The 19,455-nt window shown below is 44.0% G+C and overlaps 1 protein-coding gene across 1 annotated transcript; it reads left to right on the top strand.

The window, feature by feature from the left end:
- Positions 1-10,630: 10,630 nt before the first annotated feature.
- On the top strand, positions 10,631-18,841 carry LOC120645920. Its single transcript, XM_039922632.1, has 4 exons — positions 10,631-10,750; positions 12,890-13,902; positions 18,374-18,719; positions 18,767-18,841. Exons 1-4 carry the CDS (start codon positions 10,631-10,633, stop codon positions 18,839-18,841), a joined length of 1,554 nt encoding a protein of 517 aa, XP_039778566.1.
- The last annotated feature ends 614 nt before the right edge of the window (positions 18,842-19,455 follow it).

Raw genomic sequence — 19,455 nt, 5'->3', positions numbered from 1 at the left:
TTGGGGAGGTTGGAAGGTGTGGGCACGGTTGGGAGGAAAATTTTCATCGACAAAGATTTCAAAGGTGTGCAACAAGCACATTATAGCATCTTGCAACACCTCATGATAATGACGCCTTTAGTCAATGAACACTTGAGCATGATTCGGGCAGAAAGTAACGGCCGCTCAGCTGATTGGACCATGAGAGAGCACAAGCGTCGACTGACTGCATGGTTGAAGGACCTGCATCTACCAGATGGGGAGACCGTGGAGGAACAAACAATCAAAAGATTGGTAGTGGGTCCATCTACCCAGGTCACATTATGGCAAAGTTATGATATTAATGGATATCTACTCTATACTGCTGCCAAAGACAAGAAGACCGTGTCCTCGAACAGTGATGTTCGTATTGCAGCCTTAGATGAGAAAATAGGTGAAAATAAATATATTTTGGTGTCATAGAAGATATATGGGAAGTGCACTATGGTTCCAATATATAAAATCCCAGTCTTTCAGTGTCGTTGGGTCAAACATCCGAAAGGTGTTGAGGTGGACGCATATGGACTCACGATTGTAGACCTCAACAATATTGGTTATAAAGACGACCAATGGGTACTTGCTTCACAGGTCGCACATGTACTGTATGTAGCTGATCCTGCAAAGAAGACAAAACACGTTGTCGTCCCTGGAAAACAAGATATCATAGGAGTTGAGGGTATCAAAGATGTCGAAGAGTATAATCAGTATGAGAAAATGAACTTCTTCACAGACCTACCACAAAAGATGAAAATTATAGAAGCAGGAATCAGAAAAGATGAGAAGCCATGGGCACGCAAAGTTGATGAATCGAGAATTGTTACGGCTTAAATACATTCTGAATTCATATATTCTGAAATATTATGCAAACATGTATTCTGAATTCTAAATATGAGTTCTATTAATTTTGCAATGTGATATATTGTGGTTTTGAAAATTTTATTCATTATAATCATTACATTGGGATTTTGATATTTTTCCTACATTACACATATCACAATATGACTATGGTAAAATTTTCAAAATTATATAAACTATTTACCTATTTCTCTGAATTAAACGAATTTTCTACGAAATTGTAGAAAAATATTTGTAGGGGCGGGTGGGGGGCCGGCCCGCCCCTACAAATATTTTTCAAAATTCCTCCAAAAATTCGTTTAATTCAAATAGAGCTGCAAAACAATTCAAAAAAATGTGAAATTTGCACCATAAGCAATTTATGACCTATAGAACTGGTGAATAATATTAAAAATACAATTCAACATATTTTGTGTTAAGGAGTGTTCAAAACACAAAGTTAGCCTTAAGTGGCATGAGATAGTAGTGGGACACATGACTACATTATAGTGTCAAAAATTTTATTCATTATATTCATTGCAATGTGATTTTGATATTTTTCTTACGTTACACATATCACAATATGGCTATGGTAAAATTTTCATAATTTTATCAACTGTTTTCCTATTTCTCAGAATTAAACGAATTTTCTGCGGAATTGTAGAAAAATATTTGTAGGGGCGGGTGGGGGGCCGGCCCGTCCATACAAATCAATTTGTAGGGGCGGGTGGGGGCCGGCCCGCCCCTACAAACACATTTGTAGGGGCGGGCCGCCCCTACAAACATTTTTCAAAATTCCCCCCCAAATTCGTTTAATTCAAATAGAGATGCAAAACAATTCAAAAAAACGTGAAATTTGCACCATAAGCAATTTATGACCTATAAAACTGGTGAATAATATTAAAAATATAATTCAACATGTTTTGTGTTAAGAAGTGTTCAAAATATAAAGTTAGCCTTAAGTGGCATGAGATAGTAGTGGGACACATGACTACATTATAGTGTCAAGAATTTTATTCATTATATTCATTGCAATGTGATTTTGATATTTTTCCTACGTTACACATATCGTAATATGGCTATGGTAAAATTTTCAGAATTTTATCAACTGTTTTCCTATTTCTCTGAATTAAACGAATTTTCTGTGGAATTGTAGAAAAATATTTGTAGGGACGGGTGGGGGACCGGCCCGCCCCTACAAATATTTTTCAAACCCCCCCCCCAAATTCTTTTAATTCAAATAGAGCTGCAAAACAATTAAAAATGTGAAATTTGCACCATAAGCAATTTATGACCTATAGAACTGGTGAATAATATTAAAAATATAATTCAACATGTTTTGTGTTAAGCAGTGTTCAAAACACAAAGTTAGCCTTAAGTGGCATGAGATAGTAGTGGGACACATTACTTCATTATAGTGTCAAGAATTTTATTCATTGCAATGTGATTTTGATATTCTTCCTACGCTACACAAATCACAATATGGCTATGGTAGAATTTTCAAAATTTTATCAACTGTTTTTCGATTTCTCTGAATTAAAAGAATTTTCTGCGGAAATGTGAAAACGATTTGTAGGGGCGGGAGGGAGGCAGGCCCGCCCCTACAAATCGGCTTCCTATATATACCAACACTTGGAAAGAAATTTTAGTTTTTCGGGCGCGAGTTCGAACAGACGCCGTCAGGCTACCAAAATTTTGACCTCGCCACCTCCGCCGCCGCTCCGCGCCCGAGCTACCGCCGCCGACCCGCACTGTACTGCCGCTCCTCCGTACCGGACCGCCGCTCCTCCCCCCTGGCCGCCGCTCCTCCGCCGCGGTGCCCCGGATCCGCCGCCACCGCGCCGGACCCACCTCCGCCTCTGCTCGAGACCACCACGCCCTAGAGCCCCCGACGCCGCGCCCTCCAGCGCCCTAGACGCGCCGACGCCCCGAACCCGCCCCGAGCTCGCTCCCGCGCCGCAGACCCGCCTCGGCCTCCGCCCCGGACCGCTCCGCGCCTGGATCTGCCGACGCCGCGCCCTCCGGCGCCCCGGACCGGCCTCCGCTCCTCCTCCGCCTCCGCCTCCGCCTCCGCCGCCGACCCCAGCCTGCACTCCGGCGCCCCGGACCCGCCCCAAGCTCGCTCCCGCTCCGGTACGCCCCTGCCCCTCCTCCCCCTTTCCTTCCCCATCCCATACCGCCGGCCAGCGGCCGTCACGAGCCTCCTCCCCACGCGCGCAGCCTCGCCGGGCTACCCAGGTCACGGGCAAGCCAGGCCGCCGCGCCACCAAGCCACCGTGGCACCCCGATTTGGCCAAGCCGGGTGACCTCCCACTGACATGTGGGGCCCAACTGTCAGTCCGGGTTAGGGTTAGGGTTAGGTTAGGCTTAGAATTATTTTCTAATTTTTATTTGCAATGTATGTTTCTTATTCAAATGATGTCTAATATATTTAGTTAGTTAGCAAATATTTCATATATACTTAGTTTAAAAATGATGTATATTTGGTTTGCAAATAATTGTAACTGAAATGTGGGATTGTGCATGAAAGAGTTCGCAATGTCTCCATTCTATATATTGAATGTAAATTGAATGTATAATTTTATTTCTTTTGTAGTATTGAATGTAGCATTTTATATAGTTTTCAAGACCCTGTAATGTTGTATATATAGAATGTATATTTCTAATTTATTTTGCAGTATTAGTGAATTAGAAAATAGAATGTGAATGTGAGTACATGAATTAGTGTCTCCATTATTTATTCATAAAAAGAGTGTATATTCCAAATGTGAATGCAACAATTGCAGCATTTCTATTCCAAATAAGTGTATATTAAATGTGAATTGTTAATAATCCGTGTAGAAGTCGTAGATGGATCCTCTGCCATCATCTTCCCCATGAAGGGATGCCGAACTGCAAGACGAGCTTCAACAAATCGCATCCCAGATGGAGTTGGAGACCCAAGCCGGCGTCGATGTCTAATCCGCGACGGATGAGTCTGAAAGTGGGGATGAGGATGGCCCTAGGGTTGGACAAGGGGCTTGGGTAGACGGCAGGTGGCAGGATCCACTCGATCCACACACGTTTTCGCAAAGAGAAAGCCGTTCACAGGATGCGCTTGATCCGGATTACGAACCGGAACAACGTCAGGTAATGAATACACAATTAATTACAACGAAGCATTCCATACGTTTTCATAGATTGCGCATTAGGACTTGATGAATCGTATTATACATGTAGACATCGACTGGCAGGGGTAAGTGCCGACACGGACCCCTAAGCCTCACACAGGAAGACAATGAAAGCTCGGGACCCGATCCTGCAAGTACAACCTCCATTTAACAAAACAAAAGGAAACGGGGTCAGTGAGGAAGAAACCAATACCCCGAAGGACAATTTACTATTAATGCAATTAGCCTTGCAGGAGAGCCCATAGATCCTCCGCAAATTGTACCAAGGTTTCGAAATGCTATTGGTGCAATAATAAGAACAAAGATGGTTTTGGATCCGACGACCCCCAGTTGGCCCCTAGTTCCTGAGGGGAGAAAAGAAGCGATGTGGCAATTGTTGAGCAGAACATTTATTGTGCCCAGAGAAACTAGAGAATAAGTAAAGCATTATGCTCTGAAGATACTGGGTGAAACTTTTCGCTGGTGGAAGAGCGAACTGAATACATGGTATGTCAAGAAGGGTCGAACGCCATTTGCGAGGGACATCACACCAGCACAATGGGAACAGTTTGTTCGACAGAAGACCACTGAAGAAGCCCTAGCCCTAAGCCAGAAGCAAACTGAACTAGCAAAGAGCAACATACATAAAGTCCGTCTTGGACCAGGTGGGTACCAAAGGAAGATCGATGGGTGGTGGCGTGAAAGAGAGGTGGCAATAGCCGCCAGCCAGCCCGACCCTTATGAAGGATTGGACGACCATGGATGGTAGTGGCTTGAAGCAAGGAAGCCAAAGATAGTTGAAGGGAAACCAAAATTTGATCGACCCGAGACTGAAGTGGTGGCAGAAAGAATGTTACAACTTGCCGAGCTTCAGAAAAAAGGTCAGTTCAAAGCCAATAGGGAGAAAGATGTGCTCAGTACGGCCATTGGGTCCAAAGAAAATGGAGGCCGTGTTAGAGGTATGTCCTCTAAGTTGAGCATCAAGGATGCGTTCGAGAAGGACCGGGCTAGGTACAGGAGCCATGACCAATATAAAGAAGAAATCGTTGCTGCTGCAGAGAATGCAATGGAAGCAAGGTTCAAATATTTATTTTATGCAACACTTGCGGAGCAGTAGTAGTTAGGGCAACTAATGTTCCCAGTCTCACAAGAGGTGGGACTTCAACAGATGGTGGTCATGCCCCCTCCGGTACTTGGCCAAGCAAGTTCAGCATGTGCACAGAGTAGTGTCGCCTCGACCACAACTCAGCAATACCCGGTGGATACCATAATGAGTACTACTCCCTGCTTGTTGCTCTATCCTGTTGGCAGAGCTGGAAAGACAAAGGCAGTAACCAAGGCTCAGGTGCATCCAGCTAGGGGTTTATTCGAGGGAAAACCGATCCCCATCGGATATGCATGCGTACAAGTAGATCAACTCTTAAAATCAAGCTATGAGGATAATGAGATAGATTTTCCCATTGCAAATGGAAAGAGTTGCCTTGGAGAATGTGTTGGTACCACCATTCTATGGCATAAATGAGATATCTTATTGGTTGGTCAAGTAACTTTGGCTACTCAGGCCCTGCCATCACCACAACCACGAGAGGCATTGCCAGCTACTCAATTTTCATGAGAGGTATTGTCACCTCAGGCTCCGCCATCACCAGTGGCTCTAGTATCACGAGAGCCATCACCACCACTACAAGAACCACCTCGAACATCACCACCACCACGAACATCACCACGAGAGCTAGATCCGCCATCACCAACATCACGACAGCCATCCCCACAGGCCCCTGTATCACCACCACCACGAGAGCCATCCCCACAGGCTCCCATATCACCACCAGCACCACGGGAGCCATCCCCACAGGGCCCAGTATCAGCACGGGCTCCGCCAACAACCCGATCACAAGAGCATACTCCACTGGCCCCGGCTTCGATGACACGATCAGTGCTGCCTCGAATGTTGCGGCCTTACCAAAAGGACAATGAAGGGTCAGAAATTGTGAATAGATGGCACACCGCAAACAAGAAGTCCGATGAAAGTGTTAAGAAGGCTAAGTCCAAGGATAATCCACAAAATTCTAGTGCCAGCAGATGGTCGGGCTTTTCTATGCCCCATACTGACACCGACTTCCAGAAGTCAATTGGGGTTGATGACATTCAAGACTTGGACGATGCTCCTATAAAATTTGAGTATGGAAAAGACTTGCTACCGGGCTGGGCACTAGCAGATTGTCCTCCTTTTATGAGAAGGCTTCATAATTGGTACAAGAGGGCATGTAGACTTGGACTCAGAACCATATATGCCCCGCACCATCCGGATGTATTCGGAACTAAGGGGCCTGAAATCTTTGATATCACGTTCGATTTTGAAGACATCCAGCAAATGTTCCGCCTCAAAGAACTTGGTATTGAAATGGTTCGACTCTGGTGCATGTAAGTGCTCATGATACTAATTCATTTTATATTACGTCATAAAGTATTATATTATATGCATAAATATGTAATTGTCATCCATTATATTCTACAGGATGCAAACATATGATGGAATTATTTTAAATAAGAAGGTCCGAGATCTTGACCCCGCAGCGATTTGTGAGGCCAAGCACACATCGCCAAAATGGATGATGGATGATGATGACCACCTAAAGTCATTTGAAACAAAGAAGGCAAAACAAAAGGAACGAAAAAGATTTGATCAAGAGACCTTCACAAATGTTGCAGCCTACATATCGCTTATGATGTCCCGATGGGAAGACATGGATGTCATATTTGCGCGATACCATCCAGTAAGTCTAATATTAACCATTTCATAATAAACCATTGCTTCGATCCATGCCTCCAAAACGTACGTAATATTTTTTGTTCAGAAATCACTAGATTGCTTTCCAACTATAACCAAAGCTCGGAAGAATTCTCGTATTGGACTCGTTGGATTGATCAACCAAGAGATACCAAGAATTCATAGATGTACTACAATTGTGAGTGAATTTCTTATCTTCCCTAATCATGTCATGCTTATTTCTCTAGAGAACTATATATATATCGTAAAGGAGGAGCTCATCCCGCTGACAAACCAGATGAAATAACTCTGCGCACAAGGTTTCCGTGCCACAAGCATTCCGCAGGCTTCGTATACTATGGGTACTACATGAGGGAGCATTTAAGGGTGCAAGGGAGATATACTACGGACCCCGAACGTGTAAGGGGCTACTCTCTTTATTATGGATATATGCATGTCTACTATGTTTTTTACTGTAACCAGCACTTACTTAATTTTACAATGAATTCAATAACCGTAGATTCACCCTGTGCGACACAATGATTATCTCCATGAGAAACAACTTTTAAATGTAGTCGACAATTTGACCCATTTCATTTTGCATGAAGTAGTCAACGTGAAGGGCAAATTTTTTCACGAAGCACAAGATTTGGCAACGGATGACAAATACATTGGGATTCGTGAATGGCACAACCAACAGCACCGTGCAGCCACTAGTAGCGGTCCTAGGGAGGATTAGTGAAAAACATTTATTCAATATACACTTCAATGATGTATTGTAATGGTGTTTGCTTTTCATATAATTTAATTTTGTATGTGTAAGAATTTTTAGTTACCGAACATATTCCAAGTCTCTTTCACCAACTATTATCGATACTTTAATGATCAAAATCGACGGAAATGCAAATTGCAAAAAAAACACGGGAAATGTTATCGAAAGTTTCAAAATCGAATCTACGCGGGCGGGCAAAACTTTTTAGGGGCGGGTGAGGTGGTGCCCCGACCCTGGAAATAGAATTTCAGGGGTGGGCGACCCCCCAGCCCGCCCCTGGAAATGTATTTTCAGGGGCGGGCGACGACGTGACCCGCCCCTGAAAATTCATTTTCAGGGGCGGTTGGGGGTGGCCCACCCCAAGAAACCTATTTTTAGGGGCAGTTTCGCTATCCGCTCCTGAAAATAGACATTTTTAGCAGCCAGAACTAGTAACGGGCGTGCTACCCGCCCCAAAAAATATATTTTTACCCGCCCCAACAAATGCTTTTCGTAGTAGGAGTGTGACTCGCTACTCGCTCACTCCAAGCGCGGTAACTGAGACAAAGCTCACTCTCATCCCCGTTGCATGCGACTCAACCAGGGCGTCGTTCTCTCCCATTGGCTCTCAGGACATGCAAGCATTAATTCTCCTAGCCAACCTCTACGCCGGCCTATTATATGCGACGACTTTTTGGAAGGCTTAAAGTAACCTGGCGTCCCATTCCGCCCGTGACTGGCGAGACCACTAGCCATGCTCTAAATCTGATTGACTGATTGTTTAAACTTGCATGTATTTTCCGATTTCCGCTTTGAGAACATATCAAGTGCAAACTAATCTTTTCGTACAAACCATATAAACTTCAATCTGAACCACGAAGAGATTAGTTTGCACCTGATATATTCCCTTCCGCCTTAGGTTTTCGGTCAATCAAAATTTGGGTTCACTTATTATTTTAATTATGTTGGAGACATATAGAGGAAATCACAGCCAAAATCTTGCAACTATGCAAGCCATATCTATCTTGAGACACATTAAACAAAATTATTCTTGCTATTGCACAATCTCGTTAAAGGTGTAATCAAGCCACGCAAAAGTATATATCTAATCTAATCTAGTAATGACCGTGCAAGAAAACCACAGTGCAAATCCACAGAAGGTACACGCAATGCATGAGAGCTTCAGCAAATCTAATCTAGCAATCGTCGAAGGAAGCACCAGACCCTGGCCTCCTTCTCCAAGCTATGAACAGTGACGTCGCAACGGACGCAGAGGCTGTCTTCCTTGAGGAGACGCAGCGCCTTCTTCCTCTCCTCGGCCTTGGCCTCCAGGACATCAGTCCAGATCCCCGACGTGCCATTGACACTGTAGTTCTGCGGGTCCACGGAAGTGCTGCACACCGTGCTCCCCTCGCCGTCGAGGATGGCCACCCGGTACGCCGCCGTCGCGTTGGCCGCCCTGCCCAGGAAGCGGTTGTGCAGCAGCCGGAGCATGACGGTGGCGCGGCCGCTGGTCGAGTCCCCGTGGCCGTTGGGGTAGTAGAGGAGCTTCCACCGCCGGCCGCCGTCCCGGAACGGCTCCGACTCGACGCGCTTGCCGCGGGGGCAGGCCGAGTCGACGGTGGAGTAGTTGCCGATGCGCAGCAGGTGCGTGCCGGTGGCCTCGCGCCCGCGGACGGAGGAGAAGCTGAAGGCCTCGCGGGCGCGACGCCACGCGTCGCCGAGCGCCGCCACCGGATCCGGAGACGATCGAAGACATGGTCCGGCCGCCGGCGAGGGAGAAGGTCTAGTATTTGATGTGTGGTTGAGTTGATTGATAGCAACTAGCAAGGACATGGGGCGTAGTATATGTTTGGGCGAAGGAGGATCATCCACATGCATTGCTTGGCGAGCACGAACGGAAAAGAGCTAGAACAGTGTTCTTCTTTGGTCTGGACTCTCGAATCTCTCTCGTTGTAATTTTCTTTGGTACATCTTTTTTTGAATGAACATGAACATTCTTTCTTTGGTACATCTTGACGAACTTTTTGTTGTGTTGCGATTTTTTATCTTGACGAACTTTTTCTTGGGTACAATTTTTGTACCACGCACGTAACAAAGATGTGTAATGCAATGCACTCCTCTACCATTGTACCAACGACATGATGTGTGCTTTGCTTGACACGATGAGTTTTGCCAATTCCCTTTTTACAAATACAACCGAACAAACATAAAAATGTTCGTTTCATCAGCAAAAAAAAACAAATATAAAAAATGTAAGGAGCCGTCAAAGAAGGCGTTTTTCAGTTTTCACAATGCCCGGCGGGTTTTGGGGTGCGGCGGCGGCGGCGACGCGAACCTCGTGTCTCGCCGAGCTTATAGCGCGCCTCTCCTCCTCCTGTTGCTGCCACAATCCGCCCTGCTGCCCTCTCCGATCTGCCCTCCGCTTCGCCTCTTCCCCTTCCGATCTCAGATTGACGACGGTGCCTCCTCGACGGCGCCCTCACCGCCGGCGAGGCCTACTCGTCTCGCCTCTGCTGCTACTCGGGGCTCTGGAGTACTGGAGATCCATTCGTCTCGACATGGACTGATTTCTTCTTCTTCGCCAGCTGGTCAGTAACCCTAGCTCTACTTGCTTGATCTAATCTAGCTCGTCACCACAAATCCACATCTTTGCTGCGCCGTTCAGCACTGGTCCGAGTTCTAAGTTCTAACAAATTGTTTGATCAGCAGGATCGTGTTTGAGAGGACAATCGATATGATGATCTCACTTGTCACCTCCCAACTCGGTACCAAAGGTTAGGGGTTTGTGCAATCCCATGAGAATTCCCATGTTTCTTTCCTCCCAGTTGTGCATCTTTCATAGATGTAGAGGCTGGGACATGCTTCCATTATTTAAAAAAAAATTGTGCAAGATTTGGATTTCTTGTTAATGTTCACACTGGATGGTTTAGCTCCTCTGGGTTAAGTTAACACATAAACCTCCAATCCTGCAGGCTGATCTGATCTCTTGGTTTCGTCGTGGAAGTGATCTGGCAACAGGGGCTGCCTGATCGTGCTTTCAGTGTAAAAGCTTGGATCTCCTAGGTGTCATCCTTTCCTTGGAGTGCAAAGAATCGTTTGTTCTTCATGGAGAGTGGGGGAGAGATCACGCCTGTGCAAAACAGCACTGCTGACACACTGAACGCAGCAGCTGCCGCCATTGCCTCATCAGCAGGGAGCCGCCGCCGCACACAATCTCCCGTCCCGGTTTGTGCTCCAACACCTTACTGCATGATTCTTTTCTTTATCAGTTTTAGCGATGTGTTGCGTGGTTTTTGATTTGATAACTTATGTAGCAGATACCCATAGAGGCGTAGCTGCAACGGCTTAGTATGTGTGCTGTAATTAAACATCTGTTACAACTTGTTTGTGTGGCATGTTGTATGCACTGCTAGGAAATTACATCTTGCGCGACATGTGTCATGGAGCGTTTCTTGCTCTTGTACTTGCGGCAGACTTTTCGTTCTACCATTGCAGTTAATTAGTAACGGATGTCGAACTTTCCAAATTTGGCCATCAATAAATGTTTCAAATACTTACAGAACTTATAAAAGCGATATGCGTAGATTGCTTATTTAAAGTACTTCTATTGTACTTATAGGTATTAATTGTGTTTTGGTAATATAACCATGTCAATTTTAATCTGGCATTGTTATGTCAGTGGATTGAGTAATTGATGCCTTTTTCTGTAATTAGTGTTTTCCTCAAAATAAATTGAGTTTGAAATAATTGCTAATGAAATTTGGCTCAGATTTAGTTTATTGTGAAAATCGCTGTTCTTTTTTAATTATCTCAGTATTCTACCTGAAAAGAAAATGAACACTACCACAGTTTGCTATTATGTGATCTTTGTGTTCGTGTGATATACCTTTGGCGAGATAGATGCTGCTCCAGAATGTTGATCTCAGGACTTATCCTAGAAAGTGAAGGAATAGCACCACAGTTTGCTATTATGTAGTATGTGTGTTCTTGTTTATCCTTGATGAGAAATATGCTGCTCTAGAAAGATTTGTAGTTACATCTCATGCAGCATGTGTCACAGTGTTTCTTCCATGTTACTTGTGATGAACTTTTGATTGTATACTGTTGACAGTTAAGAATATTGTTTTCTGATGTGCACATGTTTTCTAAACTTTGGCATCTATAAATTTGTCAAATATTTGGACTGAGCATATAAAATTTACATAGGAATAAGGAAGCTATGTTTTTGGGATCACGTCGATGTCTCGAATATCATTCTTATTTCGCTGGATGCAGTAACTGGAGCTTTTCCATAACTAAGTTTTCCAAAGAAATTTATTGTTAAGATGGGGAACAAATGGTGACAAAACTTTGCATGGATTTTGTTCTTTGGAAAGTAATGGATGTACTTCTCATCTCAGGATTCTTTCTAGAGCAAATGGATGTAGGCACAGTTTTTAATATGTAGTATTTGTGTTCTTAGTCATAGAGATGCAATTTAATAATATTGATCTATTCATCTCTGTGTAGTATCTACCTATTATGGAAAATGGTGTGCTTTCATGTATTAATTCTTTTGTTACATCTTTATATAGCAAGTACTACATTTGACACTCACAAAGTGCCTTTTTGTGTATACTATCAGCATTGGCTATGCATGTAAATGGTATTGTGAATAAAGAAAGATAGGGGAATTGTTGAAACAATTAATCAAGTTGAATTATTCAATGGATCAGATGGTACAAAAGGATTCTTTCTTTGCTGGTCATACAAGTTATTTCTTTCTATATATTATTCCCAAGCTTGGGCACCCCTTTTTTATGTACAGGCTGCTTTCAGAATTCTTTTTAATCTTGGTATATTTATTAGTTTCCCTCTTCCAGCTTGTCTGTTATGAAAAAATATGGGTATTTTGATTCAAACTTATGACTGTTGGTCACCTTAGCTTGCAGGACTGACGTGAATTTTACATTACATGTGGTGAAGTTTCTCTTTTAACCTTTCTTTTTTGACAATACCAATTGATGCTCTATAGTGTTATAGAACACGTCCTATGGTTCTATCGCGTATACTTTCCAGATGTGTATAACTCCCTCTTTTTCTCAGTCCCCATGTACTACAGAGATCTCATGTTTTCATTTGCTTTCTTTTAACGGTCTATGCAACTAAATAACTCTTGGCATTTGATTTACACACCATGAACTACTTTGTCTGAGCTACTTTCTGATTAATGATTGGTTCTCATATCTGTGTGTGAATTTTCATGTTCATTTGTGAACTTTTAAGAAGAGAAGCACAATCATCAGAAACCTCATTCATGATCGCGCATTATCAACAGTACTATGCTCTCTCTCACTGATGCTAACCAGTTTTGTTTGTTTGCAGCAGCGAAGGAATTGGGCTGCTCGGCTGAGCATGTACTTCTGCTTCGGGTCTCCGAAGAATGGGCGGCGCATCAACCATTCTGCACTTTTCCCTGAACCCACGCCTCAAGGGACAAATGGAGTTGCAGGAGAAATTCCAAACCACCCACCGCCTCCTCTACTCCCGTTTGTGGCACCTCCATCCTCTCCAGCTTCTTTTCAAGAATCAGAACCCTCATCTGTTGCCCAATCGCCAAGTACAGGCGCTCCACCATTTCCACCGCTCTCGCCGAATTCCCCATCATCCATAGGGCCACCATCCATTTTTGCTATTGGGCCATATGCGCACGAGACAGAGCTAGTCTCACCTCCAGTGTTCTCATCGGCCTTCACCACTGAACCATCAACTGCTCCTTTCACTCCACCAGAATCTGTCCATCTGACTACAACCCCTTCCTCTCCGGAGGTCCCATATGCCATGCTTCTGACTTCGGTGAACAACGGCAACAATGGTGAAACAGGTGATCTTGAGTCGTATCCTTATTGCCCGGACAGCCCAATAGACCACCTGGTCTATCCAAGCTCAGGTTATTCTGGCCATATGCGCAGTGGCAGTTCCGTATTGGATTCCCACATGACAGAAGCTGTACCAGTTACAGACTTCTCTGCCCGCCTTCAACACAATGATCATGCTATGGATCGCCGGGCATCGGTTGGGCTGACTGTAGAAGATGTGGCGCGCTGCCTAGAAAAGAAAATTGCTAATCCTGGGGATTCTGTCTCAGCGTCATTTCGCCTTGCCCCCACCACCAGCAGTGGCAATAACAAGAGGGAGTCTAATGATACAAGGGTGGGGCTATACATCGACGAAACGTACCATGACTTGCCGGAGAAAGCAAGGCGGTCTCTGTCCCTTCGCCTGAACAAAGAGTTCAACTTCAACATTGATGATTGTACTACTGTGGATCCAAGCGTGGGGTCTAACTGGTGGGCAAATGACAAGGTTACTGGGATCACCGCAGAGCCAGAAAAAAAGTAATCCTGCCCAGGTGCTAATCTTTGCACTGAGCATAATCTTAAGGGTGAAGGAGTGATCAGCTTCTGCATCTTTCACCGGTCTTTTCAATACCTGATTTTCGCATATACTATAGTGGGAGAAATGCAAATATATGCTGAATTTGAAGTAAGTGACAAATCAGCGAAGCTAATATCATGGTGAGATACTTGAGGAGTCTGGAGACTTTTTTTATGTTGAACCGCAAAACTTTTAGCGGTGTAGTGTGTTTCTGTCTGTTAGTCTGTTGTATCCTGTGTAATGATTTGGTGTCCTGATACCTGTTCTTCTGTGTATGTACATTATAAGGTACTGTCAGTGTTGGTGGCAGGTGCTGTATGTAACCTACCAATTACCTTGCATGTTGCATCTCATCTGCTCTGGTGATAGCAAATTAAAATTGTTGGAACTATCCTGTAGTTAGTGGCCTCCAGCTCATATTTCTTTCTTATTTAGCGGTTACACATCTCTTGAGATAACTGAGTTGCTAGCACGAGCTCTTATTGCCACTATTGATGACTTACACCGAACCTAATTATATTTCAATATTCGACGAGTTCAAATCTTCCTATATAATCTGTACGAAGATCCAACCTCGCCTCTTTTATTTTGTCTGTACTCACCATTGATGGATATGTAGTCAATTTAACTTAGTAATAAATGTGCGCATTAGTTTAGTTGGAATATGTCGATGTAACTTGCAAAAAGATTCAATTAACTGTACCATTTTATTTGTCTGTCAGCACATCCTAATTGATTATTCCATGTACGGATGAGCTAAAATCTGTCCACATGTAACTTGTACAAAGATTTTGACCTGCTATTCCCTTGTTATTTGTCTGTGTACACTCCATTGATGGGCTTGCATGCATCCTAATTTTTCATTTACTGGTATTGGATGCCCTTGTTGGCATCATCAATTCATCTGCCTAACCTAATCATATCAATTGTTAATGCGTTTTAGTAATTGGAGACATATGAAAAATTCCAAGGAGATAACCTAACATGGCTATGCTGTGAATAAACCACTACTTCTCTTCTTCCAGAAAGTATGACTCAGTAGTTAAAATATGAATAGAACAAAAGTAATTCATGTGAAACTCAAGTATGCATGCAGAATTCAACTTTTAATAATCTGATGTGAGCTACCCAATTGGGTACAATTAATCCCTGTCACCTTGCTTTAATTTTTTTGTTTGAATTAGATATTCTGGCCAGGAGCCAGTTGGAATTTGATTTCTTTTTGGATGGGAAGGGAAGGACCCGATGGATTTGTGTCACGTCATGTTTTTTTTTTGTGGTGGGATGGGAAGGTGGGTGGGCAAACAAAACAAAAACAAGTGTAATGGCACAGCAAAATGCTGCCAGAGGAAGATCGCAGGGCAGCAGTGGTATGAGTTTGGGTCGAGATTGAAGGAATCGGACACCGGAAAATGAATGTAGATCACGAGAAGGGAAGTGCGATTGGATAAATGAGGAAGATAACCTAAATGGTTGGATCTAGATCAAAATATTTTAGAAAATCTTGTGATTGGCCTTTTTATCGACGGACACGTCGTCTGCTACTTAAACAAACAACAGTGCCATTAATATATGGAACAAATCTAGAATACTAGCATTCGTGCACCAATTAATAAGCTGTACAGCCAAAAGTTTAACAGCATTCTCAACTCTGAGAGCTCATAAAAATAACGAGAAAAAGTGTACGCAAAAAATATCTTAAAATTTTGAGATCACATGGAGACGGGTCTGCAGTAATTGGAGCCTGGTCACGTGGGGAGGGCAGCATGTCTTTCCCGGAGGACGTCACCCTCGCTGGCGTCCGATCCCACTCCCGAAATCCACCTTGTCGAAGCCAAGATTCCGGCATGACGCTACAGTCAGCGTGCCTAACGTATGCAGCTGACACAGCTCCTCACCGATCCTGGCTTGTTTTTCTTCAAGAATAGCCAGGTACTTGATCCATGGCGTGCCTGATCATCTTGATAGCGTCCTTGACGTCCCATTTCCATTTATTCTGCTATGTAGAGTCCTTAAAAGTATTCACATAATTTTAGTGTTGCGGTTTTTTTTCAGAGTATGTAGAGTCCTTGTTGACAGTGGTGGATCCAAGAATTGAGCATTTGGGGACTTATTTCTCCTTCTTCTTCCTCCTTCCTCTTTTTTTCTTCTTCTTCTTCCTCTACCTCATCCATGGCCAAAAAATATGGGGGGGGGGGCTTACTACAGAAACGGTTTGTAGGGGCAGGTAGAATAGCATTTTTAGGGGCGGGCGCGATACCCACCCCTGTCTCTCGCTGCTACAAATCGAGATTTTTAGGGGCGGGTAAAGAGCCCCTGAAAAACAGGTTTTCAGGGGCGGGTCAAGGCATCAGCCGCCCCTGAAAAAGGTTTTTCAGGGGCGGGTAATGCCCTGACCCGCCCCTGAAAATGGGTTTTCCAGGGGCGGGTCAAGCTATCAGCCGCCCCTGAAAAAGGTTTTTCAGGGGCGGGCAGTTCCCTGACCCGCCCCTGAAAATAAGTTTTCCAGGGGCGGCTTGTACGTTTAGCCGCCCCTGGAAATTGGTTCCTGCCCCACCTATTTTTCAAATTTGTTTCCCGCCAATTTTTATAAATTTGTTTCCCGCCAAATTTTACCAAATCTATTTCCCACTTCTGGTTCGCGTGAATTTTCACATATGAAGCTAGCGCGCAATTGAGGATTTTTTAATCGATGATGCTTAAATATAACTAATTACATATTCAAAACAAAATTACAAAGAAAGTATCAGTACAGTGTATCATTAGAGTACATACATTCATCATGAAATTGCACATAGAATTAATTGCATAGTTTGTCCTATTTGTTCTGACTAATGCTACTATAGCCGACTCGGAGTAGCTCATTGTCCCACTGACGGAGGCTTCTATATTTTGAGTCAGTTGATAGTTCATGCTCCGGGTGAACAAAATATCCATCTATATGGACCACTTCATGCAATATGAAACGACATAAATCATCAACTACATTGAGAAGTTGTCGCTCATGAAGTGGACCTTGGTGTTTTTCCCGTGAAGCCTGCAAATAAAACATCCATTAGATGCAAGCAGAATAATATGCAATTATGCTTCTATTCCTAGCAAAATGTAGACCCTTACACGTTGGGGATCTGTTGGGTATCTATCGAGCTCCCTCATGTGCTCGCACATGTAGTATCCACAGTACACAGAACCTGCAGGTTGCTTGTGGCATAGAAAGTGTGTGTGTATCACCATTTCTTCTTGTCTATCTGGGGGATGAATTCCTCCTTTGAAAATGTAATGCTTGTAAGCCCTGTTATTTTATGAAAAAAATAAATAAGAAGTTATTTATATATGGAAGATTTAGTATAATGTCCAATACGATATATGAAAAAATAAATGTAGAGGATAACAATTTTGCTAACAGTTTTAGGATGGATAGGAATTCTGCGTATGTTTTTTTCTCAAAATCAGCAGAGTCAAATACAAGTATTTTTCCGAGCTTCGGCTATAACATAATTGCAATCTAGTGATTTCTGCAAAAATATCATATAGGCAATTAGTCGAAGCAAGTGCATATTATATCAAATGATTGAAATTACACATACCGGAAGTGGTATGGTGCCCATATGGCATCCCTGTCCTGCCACCATTGCATCTGAAGCGATATGTATGCACCAACTTTCCTTAAGATATCTTTGTGGAACTCTCTTCGCTTTGCAACTTTTGCTTTGCGCGTTGAACACTTGTTCAGGTCATCGTGGTCGTTCTTCCACAACATTGGCCCGTAGTGCCTTGCCTCACAAATAGCGAACGGGTCAAGGAACGCAACCTTACGATTTATAGCATCCGCTTGTCGTTGTTGCATCCTGTCGAATGAAATGTGCCAACTAATTAGATATGTATGCATATATAATTATAGGTCATTGCATATAAGGTATCAGTTTGGATGCAACATTTACATGCACCAGATTCTGACCATTTCTATGTTGAGTTGTTTGAGGCGGAACATGTCATGTATATCTTCAAAATCGAATATGATATCATTGATAACCTCAGTTTTGGCTCCAAAAATATTGGGATCATACCGAGCCCAAATGGTTTTGAGTCCAAGTCTACATGCTCTCATGTACCAACTATGCATCCTCTTCATAAAAGGAGGAACCCCTTCCATCAAAGAGTCAGTAGAAATGGCTTACCATATTCAAATTTTAGCGGACATTCCGGTAAATCTGCTATGTCATCGACCCCAACATAATGATGGAAGTCGTAGTCAGTGCGGGGCAAGGAAAAGCCCGGTCGTCTGGTGACACTAGAATCTGAAACATCCTTTGATTTATCCTTGGACTTATCCTTTGAGCTCTGCTTGGTGTTTGCTGCGTGCCATCTATTTACAATCTCTGAGTCTTCCTTCTCATAAGACCGTATCACTCGTGGTACATACTGGCCAAGTTGTGGTGGTGGAGTCGAGCCCGTGTGCGCTCGTGGTGATTCTTGCCTAGGTGCTGCTGGCGAAGGTGGAGCTAGAGGAGGTGGTGGAGCTGGTGGAGATGCTGGAGCTGGTGGCAAAGATGGAGCTATAGGAGCTGGTGGCAAAGGTGGAGCTGGTGGCGATGGTGGAGCTGGTGGAGATACTGGAGCTGGTGGGAAAGATGGAGCTATAGGAGCTGGTGGCGAAGGTGGAGCTGCAGGAGCTGGTGGCGATGGTGGAGCTGGTGGAGATGCTGGAGCTTGTGGCGATGTTGGCGGGGCCGGTACATATGGTAGAGCTGGTAGAGACTGTTGTGGTGATGGCGAGGTAAGATATGGTGAAACAAGCAGTATAATATCTCGCTTGTGCCACAGTATGGTGACGCCAACGCATTGTCCAAGCGTGGTCTTCCCATCTGCAGTGGGATGTCTATCTCATTGTCTTCATAGCTTGATTTCAGGAGCTCCTGCACTCGCACACATGCATATAGGGGCGGGATTGGTTTTCCCTCAAATAAAGCCCCAGCAGGATCCACGTGGGCCTTGGCAACTTCTTTCGTCTTGCCAGCTCTACCGATCGGATACAGCAGCATGCATGGAGTAGTACTTGTTACATAATCCACCGGGTATGGTTGTGCTGTCGTTGACGCAACACTGCTCTGAGCACATGTCGAATTCGATTGGGCTAATACTGGAGGGGCATCGTCACAATCTGGCCGGACTGCTGCTCTGCAATTTGTGCAAACATTTCCCTAAATTTTGATTCTGCTGCTTGCTCTGCCACTTGTATTATCTCTTCCTTGTAGCGGTCATGCCTCTTGTAGGTTGACCGGTCCTCTTGGAACCCATCCTTAAATGACAACTTAGAGGACACGCATCTGACGCGACCTCCATGCTCTTTGGATCCAAGGGCTGTACTAAGCACATCCTTGTCCCTCTTGGCTTTGAACTTTCCTCGACTCTGAAGGTCGGTAAGTTCATACATTTTTTGTGCGACGGCTTCGGTATGTGGTTCGTCAAAATGTGGCTTGCCATCCACTATCTTAGGCTTCCTTGCTTCAAGC

Source organism: Panicum virgatum, chromosome 8K, assembly GCF_016808335.1.
Source record: "Panicum virgatum strain AP13 chromosome 8K, P.virgatum_v5, whole genome shotgun sequence".
In the NCBI taxonomy this organism is placed as follows: Eukaryota; Viridiplantae; Streptophyta; class Magnoliopsida; order Poales; family Poaceae; genus Panicum; species Panicum virgatum.
The sequence above is the reverse complement of the archived record's forward strand: the minus strand, read 5'-3'. Positions and strand labels throughout refer to the sequence as shown.

Bases quoted from the DNA above. Each gene is read 5' to 3' on its own strand.
- LOC120645920 (XM_039922632.1), top strand. From the start codon at position 10,631: ATGGAGAGTGGGGGAGAGATCACGCCTGTGCAAAACAGCACTGCTGAC. The intron at 10,751-12,889 runs GTTTGTGCTCCA...GTTTGTTTGCAG, and splicing joins GCACACAATCTCCCGTCCCG to CAGCGAAGGAATTGGGCTGC. The intron at 13,903-18,373 runs GTAATCCTGCCC...ATACTGGCCAAG, and splicing joins ACCGCAGAGCCAGAAAAAAA to TTGTGGTGGTGGAGTCGAGC.